This window comes from Mycteria americana, chromosome 1 (genome assembly GCF_035582795.1).
Source record: "Mycteria americana isolate JAX WOST 10 ecotype Jacksonville Zoo and Gardens chromosome 1, USCA_MyAme_1.0, whole genome shotgun sequence".
Classification (NCBI taxonomy): Eukaryota; Metazoa; Chordata; class Aves; order Ciconiiformes; family Ciconiidae; genus Mycteria; species Mycteria americana.
Genome location: NC_134365.1, coordinates 112,011,013 through 112,037,632, shown reverse-complemented (window position 1 = coordinate 112,037,632; position 26,620 = coordinate 112,011,013). Strand labels below are relative to the sequence as shown.

The following is a 26,620-nucleotide window of genomic DNA, read 5'->3' as shown; positions in this document are numbered from 1 at the left end:
TAGCAGAAAAAGGTCTGAAGTATTTTAAACATGCTCATCAGAGAAGCACAGGAAGGATTTGCCCTCCTATTCATCCCCTTAATTACAGATGGTTTTACCATCTGTAATTAATCCTGCCCCCCCCCCGCCCCATCCCCCCCCCCCCCCCCAGCCCTGATCACATATTGCTATCTCTTTTGGAAAGGCAGAGCTTGTCTACTCCAGGAATAGACTTTGATCCCACAACTTGTCCTATGCAGGTAAAGACTTAAGTCACAGACCACAACAGGTTTAATAGGATTTCAGCCCCACAGTGCCAAGAAAATGAAACTCAAATTGTGAAGAGGCACTGCATTTATTTTAGTAATTTAGAACATGTTGGAAGGAAAAAAAAAAAAGTTTGTGAAGAGTTGCAACGTTCCTGACTCTCCTTGTGAAAGAGCCTGTACCAAGTTTAATACCCCACAGTATACAGCATCTCCATCAAAATGAAAAGGCTAAAGTTGTCTTTCCTAACAGTTTTAGGTTTAAAAATAATTAAAAATATATATATATATCAAAAACACCAACCAAAAAAGACCTTTCTGACCTTGCTAATCACCACAGACAATTGAGTAGTCAAGCGCTTTTTTTTTTCCTGTTCTGCTGTTCAAAATACAGCTTCCCTTTTTATCTGTCTTTGCAGAGAGGGGAGATTAAAACAGAGTCCCTTGTTTACTTACTCAAAGCATAGGAAATGTTAATATTTAATTCAAGTGTCATTCTAGAAGTTGATACTAATTGAAATGATGTCTCACGATGTAACTGCATTCCACTGGTGGGCTCTTCATCAAGCAAAACATAGCGATGTCTTACCGACAAAATAAACCAGCTGCTGAAATATAATGTCCAAAGACTGACTTCTCTCCATGACTAATCCAAGCGCCAAAGTGCCAAGCAGCTGAGCTGGCCAATTTCATAATACACACACACAAATTAAGTACAGAAAACTGTACTAAAGTTTAGAATTTTTGCCTGGCATTCAATCCACAAGTTTTTCACAAAAACTATTTCTTTAATCCAGGACTCTAAACTGTGAACACGTAACTCCATGCTTTACTAAGCTGAACGAACCTATTTCTGCAAGCTGCTGAGAATAATTAAGCGCATTGTCTGATGTGCTCTTTTCTTCTTCAGCTTTGTTCTACTCAAAATTTCTTATGCAAGATATTTAGTTATTAAACTTCTCTCCAAAACAGCTTACACTGTAAGTGGTTGTACCGAGATGAAGCAAAACACTCACAGTTAATCTACTGCGAACACCACTAATGCTAAAACAACAGTATAAAGTTGTAGCTCTTCTATACTGAGCTAAATCAACTTCAGGAAACTTCTATCTTCTTAAAAAAAAGAAAGAGAAGATAATTTCCCAGTGTGAATGTAAACAAGTACACAATAAGTGTGTCTGAGACCAACCAATTTTTGTGTCCGAAGCTCCTCAAGGATGAGCCTACGGTTCTTCCTGAGGTAAGGAGATATAAATGAGCTCACCTAAGCCCTCATTGCAGCAGAGGCCTCCCATGGCCAACCACCCCAGTGTTCAGAAAGGGGCTGGGCTAAACAATTCCCAATTTGCTGAGCCATCTGTTGACTAGGCTTCCTACACCCAGGGTAGGCAACACCATGAAGCAGAAGCTGTTCTGCAGCCACCGAGACACACACAGCAGAGACTGTCCCTAGCCCGAGTGCCACCCGCTGGCCCCAGGCCAAAGCACTGGCCTTCCAAACACATTGCACGGGGTAGCACTTCATCTCTCACCCACTTGGCTTCAGCTACGGAAAGGTGTCAGGAGTCCCAGTGCAAGAAAACAGGCTGGATATAAAAAGTGGATACTTCATATCTACTGGCTTTGATCAAATACGTTTAAAATTTACCATCGCAAAGTACACAAAACTTATGCATGCAAGAAAAAAAAAAATCTCTAAAAGGTGGGGGTTTGGGTTTTTTCCCCAGTGTATTTAAACCTATTTAAAAAACTGTCATCTGGAAACTTGACCAAGGTAAGGCTAAGATAAGTTATAACAATTCAAATTATCATGAAAATCAACAGATTTTCAGAATATCTGCCTCCTATTATGTCGGTTTGGGGACTGAACAAGATAGTAAATGAAAATGAGAATGAACAACAACAAAAATCCAGTGTCAGTTCAGGGTGTTCAAACTAATGGTGCTGAATGACATACTGTGGCTTTCCCCTGCTATAGGTGGTGATGATGTAGACATATGTTCTGTCATGCCAGAAAGAGCTAAGTAGAGTTGTAGCTTCAAGGCTATAAGATACTAAAAACATTCACTTCTTTAAGTAATGTCTACCCTCATCATATAGATTCCAAACACAGTTTCAGAATATAAGCTGCCTTCATTTCACCTAAAATACCCTGCCTATCTCTTTTTCCCCCTTAATGTCTAGGATTATCAAATATAAGGACCTTGGCAGAATTTAGGTTGCCTGAGTAAAGGATTAATTCTTAACATTCAAGAACTGTGATGCTACATTAATACTGAAAGAATATAAATTAGTCAGCGTATTAAATCCATAAAAGCTTGGCATGCAACACAGATCATTAAGAGCTGCCAGCAGAGTCCTAAAATAGTAAAGGTACTGATATCAACAATACTTGGAGAGCAGGAAAACAGTACTTCTGTGTCTAGGTAAAAGATGACCTATCAAGCTGCTGCACAGAGGTTTAGACAGGCTCCCTCTGATCGATTCTTGCAAGTTCTGCAAGCACAGGGCAATAAAAACAGATGTTTCGGTAGCAGATGTATGAAAACCTTTTGTTTTCTTTGACTAGCAATTTTGTATTTGTTTCCACTGTTGAGAACAAAAAAGCAAAAAATTTTGTGCAAGAATTGGGGAATTTTTCATATTGATCACCTTTCAACAAGTTTACAAGAAAACCATAAATTCGTAATACTATGAACATAGCCATATTTCCATTCAATTCATAAAGATTAAGCTTAGAAGGAAGGAGTGACTTTCAAATTGATCTGTGAAACACATATTAAAGTGACTCAGGCTACTAATGCTAAACCAGTCAGCAAGATGACAAAAACATTCTCATCTGGCAGAAAATCATCTAGGATGCTTAAGCAGAATGAATACACTTGACTACTGCTGTAATGACTGCAGAAAACCTAAACTTCTCTTAAGGTAGTAAGTAAGGGAAGGGGAAATGAAGCTTAGCAAACAAAATAGGACCTACCTACTGGAAGACAGCTGGAGCACCACTGGCATATTGTGAAACGTGGTCATCATTCAGGTTTCTCTTAGAGCAGCCCAAGAAAAGTTGTGCAATTTCTATTCTTGTGGCAGGCCAGTTTGTAGGCTCCCTTTTACCAAAGTGAAGGGTATTACCAATAGGCAAGGGATGCCACAACTTGTGTAGGTGTGCATAATGATACCTATGTGTCAGCAGCAAATACTGGCTAGGAATTTGTCCAAATTAGTGCCAAGGCTTGAGATTTAATACAAAGACAAGAAAAATACAAAGACTAACTTGAATTTTGGCAAAGAAAATTTAGGAAGGACTTAATTTGGCTAGTAACCAAAACCTAAATACATCTTATTGGTACAGCTTGAAAAGCAACTCTTCGGCAGGGAGAAAGAAAAGTATGCATTCCTATAGAGCTCCTAAATTAATTGCTTCAGGTACTGGTATTTAGCTAAAACATGATCTTGTGTAAGTTTAAAGCTTATATATGCATTAACACATTGCAACACCCATTCGCCTCATTTAGTCATCTGGGGCCTTTTATACATTTCCAATTTTACATATGTTCAGATTCTAAAGCCACAAAGCAGAGACCATTTCTACCTTCATTTTGTATAGCAAGCAGAGAGCAATCTTAAAGAATGAATACATTACTATTGTTCTAAAAATAAAAAGCAAAAATAGAGCTCTGCCTATGTCATTAAGTATATTATTTGGAATACTTTGCCTCTGCCAACATGACTAATTAGACTTATGTTCTCGCTTCACTTTATAAACAACTTTAGTGGTTTACTGTATACAGAGCTAGTTTTAGTGGCGTAGATCAGCCACTATTAGGTTAACTTTTTATTCACGCCAATAATCTAAAACAAAATGCAGAACGCTATGGAATGTATGCTCCCACCTGCACGCATTATCATATGTTCCTTCCAATAACATTAAGAACTTTAAATTTACTGATTTGAAGTGCTAAGGGTTCAAAATAAAAGTACTCCTAAATACTGCACTTGGGCTTACTAGCGACTTAACACTCCTGCATGCCTCAGATTGAACATTAGTGTCCAGCAAAGCTCCACATTGCAAAAACATAAGCAACTTCACTGGCAACTAAATCCACTTCTCTCCAACTTTCATGTCTTTTAGACTCTATACCACTGATCTGGGACAATCACTTCTCCCTCCTCTTTAAGGCCTTCCCCACTTTTTCTGTTTATTGATCTATTTTACTATTTTACCTTTTGGTTCCTATTCTTGAATCTACTTTTCTCACAACAAAGTCCATGAAGTGGCTGTTTGTTGCCACTGCACTGGCTGCTCTGCTCCTGCACTACGCTCCTTTCCAACCAGCACCTCCTTATAACTCACACTGGGGCTGCCTCCTACTCCACTTGTGCGTATCTTACTCATGTCAGTGGTAAATCCTGTTTTCAGAATAGAGACTAATAACAGCATTAAATGTGGTCATCAGGCCTATATTTGAGCCTATGCATGCATTGCATAGCAGTAAAAGTCAGCAAGCATAAATACAACAAGAATTCTTCCTATAATGCTTAAACAAAAAAGGAAACTGACTGCTATATGTATATGGAAATTAGTTTAAACATTTTACTTACAATGCAGAAAGTAATTATTGTAACAAGACTACAGAGAATTTTAAATATATTCTCTTAAGCACATAGTAGCCCTGTGTATTGTCTTCTACCTTTTAGAGGGGAAAAACAAACAAACAAACAAACAAAAACTTAAGAAAATGAGGAAGTCACCCAAAACATATTTCTGATACTGCTTGTTTCCATACACTGAGAATTTGGCACGGTCAAGGGCCTTCCTGAAAATCCTTGCATTTCTTTAGAAAATTATAGGTAAGGAAGAGGGAAGGGAAGAGAGGAAAACAGCTTCAAAGCTGGGATTTGAGCAGGTTCCTGTTCAAACTTAATTGTGAAAGTATAGGAAGAGGAGTTTTTTCTCTCTCCCTCTCTGAAACAGAACTTCTACAGACAGGTAGGACACTATCTCATGGCTGAACTTCAGCAGAACAACCCCACATGTACAGTGGTAGGGGTCAGGAAAACATTTAGCATTTAGCATGTAGTCACAGAGAGATTCAACCCCAGATCTTAAAAGCTTTGGAAAGTATCTCAAAAAGGACATTTTTATTTGTAAACAGACAACCAATCAGCATTCTAAAACAGCTGAAAACCAAGGTATAAAATGCAGTTTTAATCTGTCATGTTTTGCTTTTCCAAAAGGCTGAGGTGTAACATGGAAGAAGATGGAAAACAGCTTTCAGACTGTTTGACCTAGAAAGTCAAGCTAACTTAAGACCTCTAGCAGACTTGGGTTAAGTCAACATTTTAAACAAACAGCTCACCATGGTATTACCAGCCTGCATTTAGAGAACATTTACTTGTTTATAGCAACAAACTCAGAACATGACTGCAATTCAGAAGACAGATAAGTATGATGTGTCCAGAAGAATTCACTTTATACTTGTGTCTTGGCACATACTAAAAAATGCCATTCAACCACTCCTCTATTACATGTTCAAAGCAAGAAAAAAAAAAAAAATCTGTTAGGACATAAAATAACAGCCAACATTTCCTTACATGGTTACAGTTTTCAACTTCTTGCCTAAATGCACAATCACATGAAGTTAGTTTGTGGTATAACCTTAAACAACACACCTAAACAATGCAATGGTTTTATGCCCTTCTAAACCTAGGAACTGCACATAGGATCACAACCCAACACTTATTCTGTATCCTTTATTTTAATTAAATGAACAACTATTTATGAGTCAAAGCTAAAGCCATCATCCCTTAAAGCTTTCCAACCCCTCACAACAGAAATTTTGCAATATCATATACCACTAAATATAAGGTAAGAGTTTGAAAAAAAAAAAAAATCACACAAGCAACCCAAGGGAACTGGACCACAGAGAAGAACAAAAAGCAGGGAAAGGAATACCCTGTCAGCAAATATCATAGGATGACTGAACTTGGAAGCGAGAGGTCGATCTTTACTCAACAGGGGAACAGAGGGAGTGATGGAGGAGGGAAAGCAAGAAACTAGATTTCCAACATCATTGTTCCTCTCCGCCCCACCCCTGCCCCAGGCTGTTCCACTGTGAAAATAGTGGAAAGAAAATATTCCAATCAATCACCATTTTAACTCAAATGGGGATTGTGCACCAAATGTTCTTCAACATGCAACTTTCCACTGCATGCCCAAGGAAGCAAGGGAGTCGTGTACAATGTACGTATACACAACTCTTATTATATAATACTAGGCTTTTTGGTATTAATGCACTACCACATCATCCATCACAATCATTCCCATTCAACATGACAAATAGGACAAACAAAACAATGCAAAAGTTAGATACTTCTGGTAGGCTGCTTCACAGATGGTAAGAACAATAGCCGAACCACCAACTGGGAAGAAAATGCTTGATTCTCACCCATCAAGCTGGCTTGCTTCTTCCCAGAACCAAAAGCTTAGGATCAAATGAGATCCTAACCCCAACTCAGGAAAGCAAGGCGGCTGCTCCTAAACACAATGCAACAGAGTAAAATGCCAGAAGTGGTATTAGGGACCCTGAAAATAAAAGTTAAAGGGCAGCCATGGAAATTTATGCTTGTAAGACAGTAGCTTGTTAATTCTTTGTTCTGCAAGCTATGCACTTTTGGGGAAGGGGGGAGAAAAAAAAAAAAAAGGCTCATTTTTGAATGACTAACCAGACTCTGACAGACTCCCAGAGAAAAAGTGTGGAGATGCCAACCCCCAGCTGTCCTGTTGGGATAGCTCATTTGGTAAAGGGAAGAGCTACAATCTGGACAGGCCCTTGGGAAGTCACGAGACCCAGGAAAATGCTGCATCTCGCATTTAGGTATTGTACTGGGGGGGAGGGAAAATAGAGCAGCATTTACAGTACAATTTTCATGTGATTCCCCACACATTTTCTTCCTTCCATCAGAAATTTGTCTTAGTGCACTGAGTAGATGATATTCACTATACGACCAACTACTCGGTATCTCCCACAACACGTTTCTCAAGGGGCAAGTACTGCCAGGGCATTACTTCTTGCACATGACTGAAACCCTACTTGGAATTCCAAAAGATAAAGTTAGTCTTGTGCACTGTCTTAAAGCAAAACACCTGGGAGACAACTTGCAGAGGCAGCAAGCCTACAGACACAATTCCAATGGTGCATCCACGTCCTGCGAGTTACCTGCCTTATACACCCTACACCCTGCAAACACTTAACTTATGCTCAGCGTGATACAAAGAAGCCACTTCACAGACTCAATAAATATATTATTTATAAGCCATTTTCAGACTATAAACTCTTAAAACCAAGGAAAATTCTGAAGTTACCTTTTTACAAGTGAGCCACTGAAATCTACTACAAAAAAGGAAGGAAAAACATGTAGTAGTATATTCGTGTTTTGTTTCCTTAAAGAACTTGATATCTTAAGTTCTATTTCAAGAGCAGATATATGCACTTACAATAATGAGAATTAAAAAAACCAAACCAGCCCGCACAAACAACCTCCTAGAAATATTCTAAAACCTCAAGATTTAGGGATCCTTCTATAAAAGTTAATCTAACTAAACAGTAGCAAAAGCATGTATGGGTGAACTCCTGTCAAAAATGTAGGTTTATTACAAGTTCAAGAGGAGGTGGGAAAAGCCAGTGAGGGACTTGATTCTGTTTCTTGGCAGGTAAGGAAGAAGTGAACATGATTTGAAAGAGTTTTGTTTTGACATATTTTCTTCAGGACTTAGTTTTAAATTCAAGTTATTATCAAGTCAAAAGTCTTCAACAGCAGGACGGATTTTTAGAAGTTACACTGTGGAAAAAAAATATTACTGTTCATTCTAATGATGCTGAATGTAACTGTTGAAAGCAAAACTCTCTTTTGGAGCTACCTGAAGAGAAACTCCCCTCTTCCCCTACAGAAGAGGATGACTTCTACATGTGTGTATTTCTCTAGCGCACAAATAAGTACATATTAAAAGGCAGTATTTCTAGCAATGTTTGAATCTTGTCAGGGTTTGCTGTCACTCACTGCAAACATATCTTAAGGAATTTCATGCTCCTAATACAACAAACCATTGATGATTGCATTTGACTAAGTCAGCTAATTGGTGGCTATAAAAAACAACATACATTGCATAAGGAATCTGTCAAAATGTCAAAAGCTTTTTTTTTCCTTAACAAGCACGCCTTAAATAGATGGAAAAAGATTTTTGTTTCTTTGCAATTTAGTTTTAGATTACATTACACAATATATCATTGTGACTGACAGTAGTTAACATTTAGACATTGTTGACCCATGTGATGTGTCAGGTTTCAAAAGACTCCTAAAGAAAGCTTGAAAATACTTCTACATAGTCAATGCAACCCAAGGAGTCAATCTGCCCTGTGGATAAATAAATATGGTATTAGCTAATGCTCTAAATTAACATGCATTAAATTTCCTGGGATGGTTGTTTGAAACATAAGTCTTCCTGGCTGGCAGACAATATTAATAATCTAAATTTTCAACCAACTGAAGGTATAAATCTTTCAGTGGTTTACTTGAATTACATTCTATAGACCTAAATACAGAAGTTTAACTATCTTTTAGGATCAAACCATTATAATTCCAAATGCCACAGATTTCCACATAATATGGGTGGTGACCATAAGAACTAGCTAGCCCTCTTTATAATCCATTTTCAAGGTATAAAGTTGCACATTGGATATAAATAACATGAGATCATAGGTCTAGCATAGGTTTTTAAATTCCCTAGCTTCTGTTCTTATCTCTGTGGTTAATGAATTAAAATCCAAGTTTCCTTGAAAACAATTATTTAAACATTTGCAGTTGCCTATGTATAAACATTTCTTTTATAGAAATGCACATACACTTAAAATCAGTCATCTTGAGATTTGGGAATATAAAATCTGATTACACAACAGAGAAGGTAAAACGCCAAGTCATATAAGCTCCACAAAGAACTTTACGGAAATAAAGTGTTTCTCTATATTAGCACTAATACAATGTTTCTGCTATTGGAAAAAGCTATGCATGTGAAGGAATAAGGAAAGGAGGAGAGATGAACAAGAGAAACATCAAAAGATCTCAGGAAAATGGAAAATTCAAACACCTGATAGATTACTAGATGCTGAAAGGAAAGAGGCCTAAGAACATAAAAACCTCGGTGGGAAGGGATGTGGTAGAACAAATAAAGAAGTCTTCCCATTTCATTATCTACAGCATTACCGAAGTATTACCTGCAGGTAAGTAAATCCTGCCCATAAAGAAAAAAAAAAAAAAAACGCGAAGAAAAAAAAAGCACCCAACACCAGGAAGTCAAAAAGAACATGGATAACAGCAATCCAATTTATGTAGTCTACTGGGATTTCAGAGTAATTTCTGAAGAAGTCATTCAACAAAAGCTTTTAACTAAGCAGCAATGAGGTAAGATAGAAGGTCCAGGCACAGGCAAATAGGCAATCAAAAAGAAAAAAAGGGCAGGAGCAAACCATCTGTTCCAGCCTGAAGGGAGGTTACTGCAAATTGATTAAGTCTGTGCGGGAGTCTGTGCTGGTAAGCAAAATTCACAAGTGATCTAGGAAAGAGCGCAAGTGGCAAGATGACCAAGTTTCCTCAGTACAGAGATACGCAATGTAGTAAAAACAAGAGCTGGCAAAGATGAACTGACAGAAAGATCATATGGGACTGAGTGACTATGTAGTAAGAAAGCTAAATTCAACACAGATAAGTGTACAGTGAGGTACATGGTGGAAAGCAACCCTAAAATTTATAGAAAATGATGGGCACCAAGCTAACCAGTATTACTCAAAACTTTGAATTTATGACAGATAGTTCCATGAAAGTATCAGTTCAAAGCATGAAGTAGTTAAAAGCAGAATAAAATAATTAAGAAAGACAGACAATGAAACAGAAAACATTACTATAGAATCATAGGGTAATTCAGCTCAGAAGGGACTGACAGAAGTCTCTTGTCAAACCTCCTGCTCAAAGCAGGTCACCTGTGAGATCAGACCAGGCTGCTCAGGGCTTTTTCCAGACATGTCTTAAAAGCCTTCAAGGTTCGACAGAGCCTGCACAGCCTCTCTGGGCAACCTTCACTGCCTGCCTGTCCCCATGGGGAAAAATGCTTCTCATGTCCAGGCAACCTCTCTTATCTCAGCTTACTCCCATTGCCTCTCATCCTCCCAACATCCGCTGCCGTGAATAGCCTGGCTCCATCTTCTCAAAGGTCAACTAATGCAGACCATTCCATAGCTTCCCAGGTTGACTTTTTGGCCTGTCTACAGTTAAGCAGAAACCTCTTTGATTCTCCATGACCTTTCAAAGATGACAGAGTGGCCTTGCTAAGACTTTCCCCCATTCTCTCAGCACCACTGGATGCAGCTCAGTGGGTCCTGTGGACTTATATGGGTGAAGTTTCCTCACATAATCTCTGACTCAGTCCTTAACCACTGGAGGAATCTTAGCTCCTCTCCCCCAACTAAACAGTGGTCTGGGAGACCTCATCGGTGAAGACTCAGGCCAAGCAAGGCACTGAGTACCTCAGCTTTATTTAAGCCTGTTGTCACTAAATCACCTGCTCTATTCAGCAACAGAACCACATTCTCCTTGCTCAGCCTTTTATGACTAGTGTAGCATCAAAACCTCTTTTTGTTCCCCTAGACATCCCTTGAGACATCAACTGTAGGTTAGCTTTCACTTTGTTGCTTTTCACTTTGTTCACTTTTGGTGACTTTTGTTCACAGTTTGCGCGGCAGTTCATGCAGGCAGGGAGTGCAGGGAAGGCGAAGGCACCCTACTAGCTCAAGAGGAACTGTGAGAAGTGAGTTCATTTGGTAGTCCCCATCCTTCCAGAAGGAACTCAACTATGGTCTTCACTTGTCAGAAAGCGATGCCCTCTGTGCTCGCCAGAGTGGATGTGGCTACCCAGACGGAGCTGCCGGGAAAACATGCGGCCACGCAGGTCTCAGGCTGCAGGGAGTGCCTGGGCCTCTCACTGTTCACGCATGGCAGCCGTGCGGACAGCTGTGTGAGGTGCGACCAGGTGGATGACTTGCTCTACATGGTGGCAGAGCTACGGGAGGAGGTGGAAAGGTTAAGGAGCATCCGGGAGGCTGAAAAAGAGATCGACTGGTGGTGCCATGCTCTGCCCCCCCTGAGATGGGAACAGGAGCAGCAGCAGCTGCCAGTAAGAACCCACGATCAAGGGGATCCTCTGTCCCCCCCCCGGCCAGGCTGAAGGCAGCAGCTCAGAGGAGGAGAGTGAACAGAGGCGAGTCGGCGCTTGTGGCAGCAGGCGAAGGCCCTCCCTGCCCGCCTCGCCCCCCCAGGTGCCTCTGCACAACAGGTATGAGGCCCTGGACGTGGAAGGCCAGTCAGTGGAGGATGGGGACGACAGTCTATCTACACCAGAGGTGTCGCCCAGGGCAGAAGAACGTACCTCTCGTATTAACACCACCTCCATGAGGAAGAGGGTCCGATAGTTGTGGGTGACTCCTTTCTGAAGGGAACCGAGGGTCCGATATGCCGGACGGACCATCCTCTTAGGGAAGTGTGCTGCCTCCCTGGGGCCCGCGTGAAGGATGTCACGAGGATACTCCCTAGCCTGGTACGGCCCTCGGACTATCACCCCCTACTGCTCTTCCACGTGGGGGGCGATGAGGCTGCAACACGAAGTCCTAGGGCGATCAAAAGAGACTTGAGGGCCTTGGGATGGCTAGTAAGGGACTCTGGAGCACAGGTTATTTTCTACTCTCTCCTTCCAGTGGTGGGCAGTGACACAAGAAAGAACAGAGACGCCTAATCTATTAATGCATGGCTCCGTGGCTGGTGTCATCACCACGGATTTGGTTTTTTTGACAACGGGATGGCCTACACAGCACCAGGTTTGCTGGCGTCTGATGGGATTCATCTTTCTCAAAGGGGAAAGAGAATCTTTGCTCAGGAGCTTGCGGGGCTCATCGACAGAGCTTTAAACTAGACTCGAAGGGGGAGGGGGATAATATCAGGCTTGCCTGAGAGAAGCTGAGGGGTGGCATGCCACGGTTAGAGGGAGCGGGTGCCAGCGAGGGCACTCGGCCTGTGTCTCTGAGATGTGGGGGGTACGCTGCGGCACAGCCAAAGTCGAGCGGAGTTGAGCCAGGGGATACTGAGGCAACGGGAGCCAAGAGGGAAACGCCAGTGAAATGCCTCAAAGCACGCAAGGGGTGTTCTTCTATGAAGGAGGCACGGGTGACAGCCCAGCTGAAGTGCCTCTACACCAATGCACGCAGCATGGGTAACAAGCAGAAGGAGTTGGAAGCCATTGTACATCAGGAAAACTATGATATGGTGGCCATCACGGAAACGTGGTGGGGTGACTTGCACAACTGGAGTGCGGCGATGGATGGCTATAAACTCTTCAGGAGGGACAGGCGAGGCAGGAGAGGTGGTGGGGTAGCCCTATACGTCAGGGAGTGTCTGGATAGTTTAGAGCTCGATGATGGTGATGATAGGGTGGAGTGTTTATGGGTAAGAATCAGGGGGAAGGCCAACAAGGCAGATATTGTGGTGGGAGTCTGTTACAGACCACCCAACCAGGATGAGGAGGCAGATGAACTATTCTATAAGCAGCTGGGAGAAGCCTCACGACCGCTAGCCCTTGTTCTTGTGGGGGAATTCAACCTGCCGGATGTCTGCTGGAAATACAATACAGCAGAGAGGAAACAGTCCAGGAGGTTCCTGGAGCGTGTGGCAGATAACTTCCTGACACAGCTGGTGAGCGAGCCAACGAGGGAAGGTGGCCTGCTGGACCTCTTGTTCACCAACAGAGAAGGACTTGTGAGCCATGTGATGGTTGGAGGCTGTCTTGGGCATAGTGATCATGAAATGATAGAGTTTTTGATACGTGGAGAAGCAGCGAGAGGGGTCAGCAAAACTGCCACCTTAGACTTCCGGAGGGCAGACTTTGGCCTGTTTAGGAGACTGGTCGACAGAGTCCCCTGGGAGGCAGCCCTTATGGGCAAAGGGGTCCAGGAAGACTGGACATTCTTCAAGAAGGAAGTCCTAAAGGCACAAGAGCAGGCTGTCCCCAGGTGCCGGAAGACGAACCAGCGGGGAAGAAGACCGGCCTGGCTGACTAGAGAGCTCTGGCTCGAACTCAGGAAAAAGAGGAGAGTCTATGATCTCTGGAAGAAGGGGCGGGCAACTCAGGAGGACTACAAAGGTGTAGCGAGGCTGTGCAGGGAGAAAATTAGAAGGGCCAAAGCTGAGCTTGAGCTCAGTCTGGCTGCTGCTATAAAAGACAACAAAAAACACTTCTTCAAATACATTAGCAGCAAAAGGAGAGCTAAGGAGAATCTCCAGCCCCTAGTAGGTGGGGGAGGGAACACAGTGACCAAGGATGAGGAAAAGGCTGAGGTACTTAATGCCTTCTTTGCCTCAGTCTTTAATAGCAGGGCCGACTCTTCTCTGGGTACCCAGCCCCTGGAGTTGGAAGATAGGGACGGGGACCAGAATGGAGCCCCCATAATCCAGGGGGAAATGGTTAGTGACCTGCTGCACCACTTAGACACTCACAAGTCTATGGGGCCTGATGAGATCCACCCGAGAGTGCTGAAGGAGCTGGCAGAAGAGCTCACCAAGCCCCTTTCCATCATTTACCAGCAGTCCTGGCTAACTGGGGAGGTCCCTGCTGACTGGAGATTAGCTAATATGATGCCCATCTTCAAGAAGGGCCGGAAGGAGGACCCGGGGAACTACAGGCCTGTCAGCCTGACCTCGGTGCCAGGGAAGCTGATGGAGCAGATCATCCTGAGTGCTATAACACGGCATGTAGAGAATAACCAAGGGATCAAGCCCAGCCAGCATGGGTTCAGGAAAGGCAGGTCCTGCTTGACCAACCTGATCTCCTTCTATGACAAGGTGACCCGCCTAGCGGATGAGGGAAAGGCTGTGGATGTTGTCTATCTAGACTTCAGTAAAGCCTTTGACACGGTTTCCCACGGCATTCTCCTGGAGAAACTGGCTGCTCATGACTTGGACGTGTGTACTCTTCGCTGGGTAAAGAACTGGCTGGACGGCCGGGCCCAAAGAGTGGTGGTGAATGGAGTTTACTCCAGTTGGCGGCCGGTCACAAGCGGTGTTCCCCAGGGCTCTGTGTTGGGGCCAGTTCTGTTTAATAACTTTATCAATGATCTGGACGAAGGGATCGAGTGCACTCTCAGCAAGTTTGCAGATGACACCAAGTTGTGTGGGAGTGTTGATCTGCTTGAGGGGAGGAAGGCTCTGCAGAGGGACCTGGACAGGCTGGATCGATGGGCCGAGGTCAATTGTATGAGGTTCAACAAGGCCAAGTGCAAGGTCCTGCACTTGGGCCACAGCAACCCCATGCAACGCTACAGGCTTGGGGAAGAGTGGCTGGAAAGCTGCCTGGCAGAGAAGGACCTGGGGGTGTTTGTTGATAGCCGCCTGAATATGAGCCAGCAGTGTGCCCAGGCAGCCAAGAAAGCCAATGGCATCCTGGCTTGTATCAAAAATAGCGTGGCCAGCAGGACTAGGGAAGTGATCGTGCCCCTGTACTTAGCACTGGTGAGGCCGTACCTTGAATACTGTGTTCAGTTTTGGGCCCCCCACTACAAGAGGGACATTGAGGTGCTGGAGCATGTCCAGAGAAGGGCAACAAAGCTGGTGAAGGGTCTGGAGCAGAAGTCTTATGAGGAGCGGCTGAGGGAGCTGGGACTGTTTAGCCTGGAGAAAAGGAGGCTGAGGGGAGACCTTATTGCTCTCTACAACTACCTGACAGGAGGTTGTAGAGAGGTGGGGGTCGGTCTCTTCTCCCAAGTAACAAGTGATAGGATGAGAGGAAATGGCCTCAAGTTGCACCAGGGGAGGTTTAGACTGGATATTAGGAAATTTTTCTTCACTGAAAGGGTTATCAAGCATTGGAACAGGCTGCCCAGGGAAGTGGTTGAGTTGCCATCCCTGGAGGTATTTAAAGGACGTTTGGATGAGGTGCTTAGAAACATGGTGTAGTGGTGGTCTTGGCAGTGTTAGGTTTATGGTTGGACTCGATCTTAAAGGTCTTTTCCAACCTATATGATTCTGTGATTCTGTGATACCATCCCTTCATGCCTGAGCAACATTTCCAAACTTCTCCTCAGAAGCCTCTCTCTGCTTCCAGATCCTGCACACTGCCTGCTTGCATTGGAGCTTGGCCATGAGTTCCCTGAGCAAAGTGGACCCTTCTTGCAATTAGAGGATGCTGCCAGCTTTCCTGAGCTCCTCTGCCCTTCAGAGCTGCCTCCTATGGGATCCCAGATACCAACTTCCTGAAGAAGCCAAAGTCTGGTCTCCTGAAGTCTAGGGTCTATACCCTGCTACTCCTTTCTCACTCCCATCAGGATCTTGAACTCCACTATTTCATGGTCGCTGCAGTCAAGAGTACCCACATTACTACATCTCCAACCAGTTCTTCCATTTTAGGGAACAGCAGATCCAGCTGTGCATCACCCCTAGTTGACCCATCAGTACTTTATCAAGAAGTTGTTCCTGATACTCTCCAGAAATCTGGTCTGCTTGTGTCCTGCTGTGTTGGACTTACAGCAGGTGTCAGGATGTTTATTAAAGTTCCCCATGGGAACCATAGACCATGATCCAGAGACTTCCTTGCCTTTAAAGAAAGCTTTGTCCACATCCTCATCCTGAGGAGGATGGTCTGTAACAGACTAACCAGGGTGTACCTTTACCAGGCTCTCCTCTGATCCTGACCCACAAACTCTCATCTTAAACTGTCATCTTGTGCTACACAAGTACCACATACATTTGAGCTGCTCCTTCACAAGAAAGGCAACACCCTTCCTTGTCATCCCTACTTGTCTTTCCTGAAGAGCCTGTATCTGTCCATCATACCACCTCATAAATTCATAGCCCACTCACACCGTGAGAACTTTCCTGGTTCCTCAACTAAAATGGTACTAGAGCTAGAAAAGATCTGGAGAACAGAAACAAGGTGGATCAGAGGTTAGAACAGATTCTATATAGACAAAAATCCAGCAGTCAGCCTGGAAAAAAAAAAAAGAGACTACCGACTTGTTGAAAGACAGTATGACAGCAGTCCACAGAACTATAATGGCAATCAATTTTTAACTGTCTTGTCCACCAGGAGACATGGAGGCCACCAGACAAAGCTAGTGGGAGCCAGGTTCAAAAAACAAACAAAACCAAGGCAGTCCTTCATGCAATAGGGAGCACAACTATGGAATTCCTACTCAAAGGACCCTATGAGTGCAAGAAGTTTGCAAGGTTCAAGGGAGACAAGTACATAAGAGAGGTCCACTGGGGATTACCAACTAAAACTGCAAAGGATCAAGAAACTCCCCCAATATGAAAGCAGTTGGAGGCTTGGGAGTGTTTTAACAGAACAGTATCATGCATACTATTTGTACTCCTCTGTAAGCATCCATTTGCAGAAATAGCTAGGCAGAATATTTATCTAAACGGACTCAGCCTGAAGTACAACAGCCATCACTATGAAAGGAACAATATTAGTTTATCTGAAGTGCTTCAGCCTGACAGTAATTTGTTAAAAATGGGTATTAAATATTTTATTTGCTTCCTCTCAAAATGTCAGACTATGAAAAGTTACAATATGCTGAATTTGCTTCTTGTAGACTAAAAATAAATTTCTCCCTATTGTATTCCAGTTTCACCCACAGTTTTCTATGGGTTTGGATTGTTATGAATATATCTACAAATTATTTACAGAAACATGTACAGATTTAGCAATCAATTCTAAAAAAAGCTCTTAAAAGATGGATTCATAAAGGTTATGTACAATGAATTATTGATATTAGAACATTAGATTTCACTATAGAACTTGCAGTACCTGTACTCATTTCCCTATTGACCTTATCTTTAAAAAAAGAAGTAGCTTTTAATCCAGCTACATATACACAAAAACAGACTTAGAGCACACATATTGGCTGTATTAGGTAAAGCAACCCAAACCACACATGACCGCATCCATATCAGACTTTCACTTTCCTCCTTCACAAGTTTCCTTCCTTCTCTGTCAGGTATTCCTTCTTTTACCCTACTCAGCTATCTATTTCCTTGTAGCTATTCTAATAAGCACTCCATGACTGAGGGTGTCATTTCCTCTACCTACCTCCCTTTCAGTCATTTGCATGCATCCCTTTTTATATTAAAAGTCTGTTCTTCATCTGTAATCCACTTTTCACATGTTTTTAGGCATCCACAATTGTCACTGATGTCAGCATGAGCTGCAGACACCCTGGATCTTCAGAGACTCAAGTCTTGTCTTCAACAACTTTTTAATCAGAAACATTTTGAAACTCCACTTAGTTATGCTACAGTGCTTTCTACACTTCAGACTTATGGATGAACATGTTAAGAGATGCAATAAATACATAATGCTCAAAAACATCTCATGCAGTGGCCTGAACTTCCCAGGAAAACAGATATCTTAAGTTCACTTAAAATAATTCACTTAAAATAAGATAACTCACCTCACATTAACTACAATGAAGAGTATACGCAGCTAATTCAGGGTGCTTACCTGAATGACAGCACTAAACCAGCATGTGTTGCCAACATTCTTTAATCCTACTGGACAGTTGTCTTGCCGCTTTCGATCATAAGGGTTTGGAGAGTCACTCCATACCTCTGGATGTGTCCTCTTTAAACTTGCTTTATTTTCTGCAATACTCGCTTCTAGAACTCTTTGGGAACAGAAGGGAGGGAAAAATGTGAGAAAAAGCAAAAAAAGAAAGACATAGTAAACCACCTTTAGTTACTAATACAGACATCTTAATTACATCATTCGCTAACTTATTGTTGCTGAATTTGGTTTTAAATTTATATCCAATAGTATGTCTTCAAAAGTAAGATGCTTTACTTTTAGATATGTTACAGTAATTCCATTACCTTTTGGAAAATGGTATCAGTGAGTGAGTGAATCTCCTGTGAGAGCTCTAGATACAAGAGCCATGTCTGTAAGTCATCAATCATTTAAGAACCAGATTCAAACAGGATGGACAACAAGAAATTTTGGGCAGCACTATTAGTGTAGTGCTTTCATCTACAAATGCTTTTATTGATATGCAAAGTACAAAGTCACCAATATTTTCTACTGACAGGAAACCAAAGCTAGCTAGGCAACTTTCAAAAATGGAAGATGCTTTTTTAGCTTCCATTTCTTTAACTTATGCAACTGTATTTACACCTTACATAGCAAGTAATTACTTCATGAGCCATGGAAAGACATCTCCCCACAATTTTTCAAATGCCGGCCAACAAGTTAATTGTACATTTCAATGACCACACTCTTTGCAGGAAACTGTTCCTACATGATTTATGCTGAATATTTCACATGACAGTAAGATCTGATGTGTGTTATGCTCCCAAACTCAAGCTTCACTCAACACAGTATTTCTATATCAGCACGTATCCTTAGCCTGGTGACAAGGAACACCTCAAAGGTAATTTGTGGTAGCCAAATATTCTAAATAGAAAGATGGAGACGGATACATTCAGGCCATATAACAATGGCTCTAACTAATAAGTGAAGTTGCCTGGCGTGTGCAGTACTGACAGAGTTACTATCCCCAACCATCTAGTCTATCATACAAAAGGCAGAGCTGCTATTGAACTACTACATTTGCCAAGCACAGGATTTCAGGAGCTGCAGGACAAGCATCGAAGTAGTCTGTGCAGCCTGAAGGGTTGCCCGCTTCAGTTCTAGACTCACGAAACAAAGGCAGGCAGGTTTAGGCTGATCTGTAAATGGAATTACTAAAGGATAAAGTTTGAACACCTTAGAAGAAACAAAGAAACAGGGGGGGGGGAACCAACCACATGACATAATCCCTCAGTTTCCTAACTGTAAATTTTTCTTTTAAACTATGCTCTTGTCAAAGTAAGAAAAGGTATCTTACAAGATGTACAAGAACTATAAAACATTATATGAATTCACTGTAGATAACTGCTTTGGGGGACATATAATTTGTTATTGCTACGTATTTTGGAAAAAAATAGAAGCACTCATAATTTCAGAGCCCATTTGGTATAAATACCACTTTTGTATCAATACATCTCGGGAAGAACCTAAAACTTGTAATTTCCTAAGGATTAATCAATTTCTGACATCTAGTTTTCGACATATAACCTCATAAACAGCACATCTTTTTTCAGAAGACACTGAAAGGACAGGTATATAATCCTCTAAGACCTTCTGCTCTAACATCTCTTCAAACAATGCATAGGGATGGAACCTGATTCTTCAGTGGTAGAAGACACTTACACTAGCAATGATAATGTTATCTCCTATGCAAATCCCAAAACGTAAAGAAACAGTCAAATTCATTTCCCTTCTCACTGATACAATCCTTCAAAAGTGTTAGATGACCAGTGTATCTCTGCTTTGAGAGTAAAAGTTATTTGATGGGGACATTAAAAATTAGTTCAATACAAATGTCATACATATGTCAAATAATTTCTCATTCAGGTAGAATTACCTAAACTCTTCTTTAAACTAAATTGAAGGGACCTTTAAAACTGACAGGAAGACTCTGACAGACTGGAATAAATTTAGAATGATGTTGTAACAGGACTACAATACCTACTCCATACCACTTTTGTTTCAAGGAAACAAACTATTTTTTTTCCCCAAGCTCAAGAATATTTCAAGATATTTCAATATTCAAGTCCAGAAAAATATATATTCTCAAACTGAAATAGTTTCCTGACCCCAAGGGTATTACCATTTATTCACTTAATTACCTACTAAAATTTCTTTCTTTTACTTGTTTTTGTATTATAGCAGGTGAGGGATTTCCTCATCTCTAGCTCCACCTCAAATCTGTTTCCATCAAAGTATTTGATTCTCAAAGCTTCATTATATTTTCCCTTATTTTTACTCATAACATTATCTGTCCCCAGAAAGCACATGCAATAGCTGCACACCCTATGTGCCAAATTCATTTCAGCCATAATGATAGCTGTGATGCAAACTATAATAAAAGTGAGCACAGTAAACAGGAACCTAACGATCAGCTCAAAAGCTACATAAATAAATGTATTTACCAGCACAGTGAGTATACCTCTTATACTGTAACATTCACTACGTTATATTCATACAGTCCTGATTTGGGAGACTACCTTTACAAACCATCGTACTCGCACATTGCTCTCAACAAAATTAGCATCTTTCCAGAAAGTTAGTACAAGGCTTTAGCAGTTACGCAGCCGAAACACCCTCTTTGCAACCTTTGGAAACGACAGCAGCAGTCGCTAGCAGCAGAGCCATAAGCTACGTGCAGGGTATGGCATGTCTCTAGCCTCACGGGACTAAAGACTTCCCCACCTCCAAGTGTTGGAATCTTGTTTGGAGGGAAACTCTGGCATGAGGGTTAGTTAATGCCAGGCTTGGCATGGGACTTGAAAGCAGTGTTTTATTTCTCTCCATAACAAGCTGGGCACAGTCAAGCAGCTTTGCAGAGCTGCTTGCATAGGGCTAGCCAGACAATGCAATAAGCCTCGGGCAAAGTGAGTCCACAGCACAAATGTTCAACCAAACCATTTTGAGGAAGTCCACTAAACATGCTGCAGAAAACCCCACTCCAGCAGGCTACTCAGCTAAAAGAACAAGGAAAGGTCTTTATGCTGTGACTGTCTTACAGCTGGACATCCAGGAATATCCCCAACCCTACATCCCTCCCCAGCTTCACCTTTGATCTATACACACAATGCTTAACCACAGTGCAGAGTCCCCAGCAGTTTCAATGACCATGTTAAAAAAAAAAAAAAAAAAAGCCTAGGGGTTGTGCACATCCTTATGTACCTATAGTATGGGCTCTCATTTTAATATGGCTACTACCCTAGGCACAACACAGGCCAGCTAATTCCTCCTTTCAGTCATCTTACTAGCTTCCCCATTGAAGCCCTATCTGGCTAGCCTCATTCTCCTTCAATCCATGAGAAGTAACACAAAGAGGAGAAACTTTGTCATATTAGGAAATACACTGATCATGCACATTTCCCTGGGAGATTAAAAGAGGGAATAGTAAAAAACTTTAAACGTGCCATGTACAGGATGTTCAGCTTGGACACTTGGCCATTTCAGCCACACTCCTCTTAACACCTACATAGAAATCAGATCTGTCCTCATTAAGTAGCACAAGGCAATTACATTCAGGAAGAGAAATTCTATGTGCATTACAACATTAATTACACAAGTCAAGAAATTCCATTAATGCTCCCTTGGAAACCTTAACAAAATCAGTGCAAGTTAGGTTCTAAAACACTATGAATACCTTTGAAAAAAAAATCCTCCACACCAAAGACTACTTAAATATGCACACATCCTGCATTATTAAAAATGAAAGATTTCCATAGTTTAATTTTCTTATTATTGACTTCCTATTTGACTTCTGCTTCTTATTTAACCTAGGAAAAAAAAAAGTAAATGGCTGCAGAGTGACTTGTTTACAACCACAGTGTTCTACTTTTTGTTTTGAGAAGTCCTGCACAGATACTGTGCTTTCTATTGGAATGCCAACATTCTTCTGTGGGGTGTTAACTACAAAGTGATTTTTCAATTTAAAAAAAAAAAAAAGTCTGAAGTCTTGTCCTTAAGGAAACTGATTGAACAGTTCACATCAGGAATTCTGAACCTCCTGTATTTGTACAACTCTGACATAATTTGCCATCAACTCAGGGTGTATCTTGGTGTGTAACCGAGTTGATCTAATACCTCAAAGCTGCCAAAACCCCTAAGATTCTCACTCTTCTCTGCTTCCATTCACAAGCAAAGTCCCATTTCCCTTTCTTATGCCATGATACACTCTGGATCTTTTCATGAATACTTCTGAATGGCTTTAGGAGATTAATTCATGCAAAAAAATGCTCCAAAGAATACTACAGCAAGTACAGAAGATGTGGTACAGTGTGCAGGCCATATCTCCCTTGGTAGCAACAAGCTCTTAATTTGGCATGTGCTTTTGTGCGTAATTTTGCCATCAAGTATACATCTCTGTTTCATCAGACGACCAACATTTTTCTCTGTATATAACTGAACAGACTGTCTACATACCTTTGTACATATGGAAAATAATTGCATACTTTGTTATTTTCTACAACCAGAAAAAATATGCCATAATTTAAGTAGAATGTATTTATAATACTTAGTTATGGACTAAGCAGGTAAGACCAAAAAGGGCTTTTTAGTCTGAGAAGTGAAAAACAAAGTCTACAGGAAAACACCTAAAGCTTCAAGGCTCCCAAGAATTGAGCACAGCAGAAGCAGGCAAAGCTTGGGGAAGGAAAAAAAAATGGAAAGAGATTTCCATATCCAGAAATAGGCCCATCTTTCTGAGTGTCTGCCTAAATCACAACTCTGTAATTATGACAATTCTGTCCTTCAAAAAGGAACATGCAAGAGCTGAACAGAACTTCCACCATAATCTTGTATACATGCACATACTGAGGTCTTCGAAAAAAACCATCCCTTCTTCTTCCAATTATTCTTCCAAAATCTTCTTCCAATTATTAATGAGAATAAAGATCTCTCTCATCCCACCTTTCTCTCCTAAAATATGTTATCTTAAACTCATATAACAAGATGGCTTTTATCACAAATGGAAGGAGGGAGGGAGGGGTATGTTTATTCTCACAATTAGTACATGTATTTTTCAAAAGGAAAAAGAAAACGACTGTGGATAAAGTAACATTCTCCATATTCTCAGAGTTGGAGTTTTCTGATAAGCCATTTAGTCTGTCAAATACAGTGAATGGAGGAAAAGAATTATTGTGGTGAATCTCCCCCATCTAAATCAATTTTTTATAAAATTAGTCTTTTAAAAGGAGGCAGTACTTAACCTTCTAAACAAGGATCAAATCATTGTCCTTTTCCCCTAGAACAAAGCCAGCCACAGATGAAAAAAACCAACATCCCTTCCAAGACCAGCCACAGATGAAAAAACCCAACACCCCTCCCACACAACCCTACACCCAGGCTTAGTTCAAGTCCCAAATATTTCAAAATTATATCTATAGTTACATATAAACACACACTGTACAAAAAGTTATTTTAAAATCTGACCAAAAGTTAACTTACAGACTCTTATCACGCCCAAGTTGAGAAAGTTAAGTTCATAAAACTTTAAACCAAGAAGTTAACTTCACTCAAAGCTTATAAATCCTATTTGTTAAATAGGTTAATAACATACTTTGTCAGCTAAAATACAGCAGCTGCTCTTAGTATACTTAAGTCATAGTATTCTCCCTCAATCTCAGCCTTAGCACGGAGGTAAGAAAATGTTATTGTAAAATGAACACTGCAAAAAACAGGACAAAGACTTTTTTAGCTTCTTAATTACATTTTGTTTTCATTGGTTTTTTTACCTGATACACAAAAGAAACTTTTACGTTTAGGTCCTATTTAAATATGACCATATATCCCCTATCTCCATCTACTTCCTCAATATTTAAACAAATACATCAACATGAAACATACTATTAAATCCTAGCCCACACATAATAGACTATTTTCCAGTGTAGAACATACAATACATTAAAGCAACAACCTGAAGCCAGGCATATCAGTAGCACAAGTGAAAGTAAACAAATTATTCTTTGTTAAATTAAAAGTTAAAAAAAGCAATACAGGCCAATCTCCAACTCTTTAATTTAATTTCTGCTTTATATAAGTTGTTCGTTTACCTGCTAATGGCTTGTTCCTCATCTGTTATTCCAGTCTCCCTGAATGCCCTGTTTGATTCCTCCAAACTCAAGGCAATTGCCCTCTGAAGATCATCTTTATCATCTCCAGTGAGATCAATCACATCTGAAAAGCAAAACTATCTTTCTCAAAATTAAAAGTGAAACAGAATGAAAGGCAAGTCTTACTGTAGAGGAGAGAGAGCCCACGTGGATTGCTGAGCACCATTCCAGTCCATCCCTCCTGTGCCCTGCGCTCTTCCAACCACTAACCCTGCTAACGGCTCCCTTCTGCCTCCAAGCTGGATAAAAACCTCAGCAGCTTGCTCTTGCTAAGATATGACGGGCAATAGTCTTCCTTCCTCCTAATGATCTTAAGTTTCACAAAGCTATGGGACAAGTTTAGGAATCCATGGTTTCTGAAAGCCCTTGTATTACTTCAGCTACCATCATCAGTTACTTCAGGGAACACATGATGAAGGGAACACAACCTTCTCTTAAAAAGGATACCTTAACCGAGCATAGTTGGTTTTCCCTCCTCATGGAGGACCGCTTGTGGAGTTTTCCCAATACAGCCTCAAATTCTACAAGTATTTCTGTGCACTGGTGAGCCAAATACTTTCACAGTTTCATAACATGTGGGAGAGTTCCTTACTTAACCTAATTCTTTTCTGTCCTGTCTGTGCATTCCTTTTCTGAACGTATTTTAAGCCGATTTCTGTCTACTGGTATCCCATTTCAACAGGAGAATTAAGAAAACAAATACTGAAGTCAAAATGAGGATCCATACTTGGACACATGGGGAATGCTGGATGGGCTACAGACTGGGTAATGAAGGTGAAAACAACCCTACTCTGCCTTCCTCTCCAGCTCCCATTATCTAAAGAATCAGATACTAACATCCCCTGAAAACCTCCCTGTTTCCTGAGGGTAGAGACAGCACTCCCTCTCCTGCTTAAGGAGGGATTTCACTACCCACATCACACCGCGACACCAACCGTCCCCCATTGGGCAAAGCCATGCTTTCAGAGCAGCCAGGGACAATAGGAACGTCCATCAGCTGCACAAGACCTTCAGAAAAGCCAAGGTCATTGGCTACCATGATCTCAAGAGCCAAAAGTCTCATTTTGCAAGTCAGCCAGACAGAAAGAGAGGGGAAGTGCAAAAGAGACTTATGTGCAATATTAGACAGACACGCACACGGAGCATTGGCTGGTTTCAGTCTCCCCCCTCCAAGGCCAAAGTTTACCCAAAGTGCTATGAAAGGGACTACTCTCCAGCCTGGAGTTTGGACATTAGAAGCTAAAAGACTCTCAGAGAAAGAGATACGATTCGAAACTGATGATTGCTCACAAAGAGAGCCGAGCAGCTTGTCTGCATTTCTCCTTCCACAGGTCAGCTCAGTTACTCATACCCAAGGAGCTTCTCCATCTAGCTTCTGACTTTTCTCCTGGATGGGCTGACTCACTGGAGAGACAGCTTCCCCTGTTTCCCTGGGCTTACCTGTCCATGACATTTCTCATTGGATAGAAATAAAGCACTGAACTTATGATACAAAAAACATTGCCACAGCTGTGTATGAACAGAAAATGGGATGACTTGTCCTCACAGAAAGCTGAAACTGAAAAAAAGTTGTAAAAGAAACTTTTCTGTTAACATCAAAAACTAGTTTTCAACTTAGCCCTGTTTCCCCCAAATAAAGATGCTGAATTTCTATTTTATTTAGTGAGCCTTTAAAGGAAGCACTCTTACCTGCAAAGTAAACTGGGCAATTTGTCATGATCTGGAAGTATGGAAAAATGCTACGACCACAAAAGCAGCACTTCATAATTTTATTCTTATGTCTTTTATAGTCAGCTCAGATCTTTCAGCATATCAGAAGGATACTTCAACTCAGATGCCTGAAATTGTCCTTCAGAAGTACTAAAACAATTACAAGAACCACCAGCAGAAGTCTCATCCAGAGGATTTTTGATATATGAGCTGCCATGTTGAGAACAATGTAATTTGGGCTAAAATAATACCTCAGCCTGGGTCACACACAAGTATGGCTCTGGTCTACAGCCTGAGAGCAGGAGAAAGGCTAGAAAGGTCAACAGTGATGAGAGGATCCCTTGACCACACACACGACCTATTACACTCTAAAATGTGGTACTTATGTTGTATTTTCTACCCATTCGCAGGTAGTCACACACAAACACCTTATCTCCACTGGAGACAAGCTGTTTTTCTGGAAGTAATAATAGTGGTCACAATGCAAGATGGAGTAACCCTCAATCCAGCAACCACACATGCTGATGGACAAGTACAGGATTACTCCGATCACTTACTTACAGAAGGGAATATTCCTTTAGCTAGTCAGGCGAGAGTAATGAAATTCTTATACAACAATAAAGAAGAAAGTTGGATTAAAAAGTAAGCTCCTTTATATGAGGAGTATTTTCCAGAAAAGAACTCATAACCTAGCTGAAAATTACGTGGTTAACAAAAGCTCCCACTGTGGTAATAAAAAAAAAAAACCCACACCAAACAACACAACTATCAAGGTCAACTCCAACTCACACTTTCATTAAATTATTCAACCTCTTTGCACCTCCCTAGCTCCTTAATCTTTATTAATCTAT

At 41.3% G+C, this 26,620-nt stretch overlaps 1 protein-coding gene across 4 annotated transcripts in view; it reads right to left on the bottom strand.

The window, feature by feature from the left end:
* USP25 (ubiquitin specific peptidase 25) overlaps positions 1-26,620 on the bottom strand; it is a 100,176-nt gene that overhangs the window by 43,039 nt on the left and 30,517 nt on the right. For 3 of the 4 annotated variants that reach the window (XM_075516726.1, XM_075516718.1, XM_075516727.1), the window contains 2 exons: positions 24,000-24,123; positions 17,839-18,001 (listed from right to left, as the gene is read on the bottom strand). In XM_075516726.1, coding sequence (XP_075372841.1) covers positions 17,839-18,001; positions 24,000-24,123 — 287 coding nt within the window. The remainder of the gene's footprint in view (positions 1-17,838; positions 18,002-23,999; positions 24,124-26,620) is intronic. The other variant, XM_075516731.1, reaches the window with a different exon arrangement.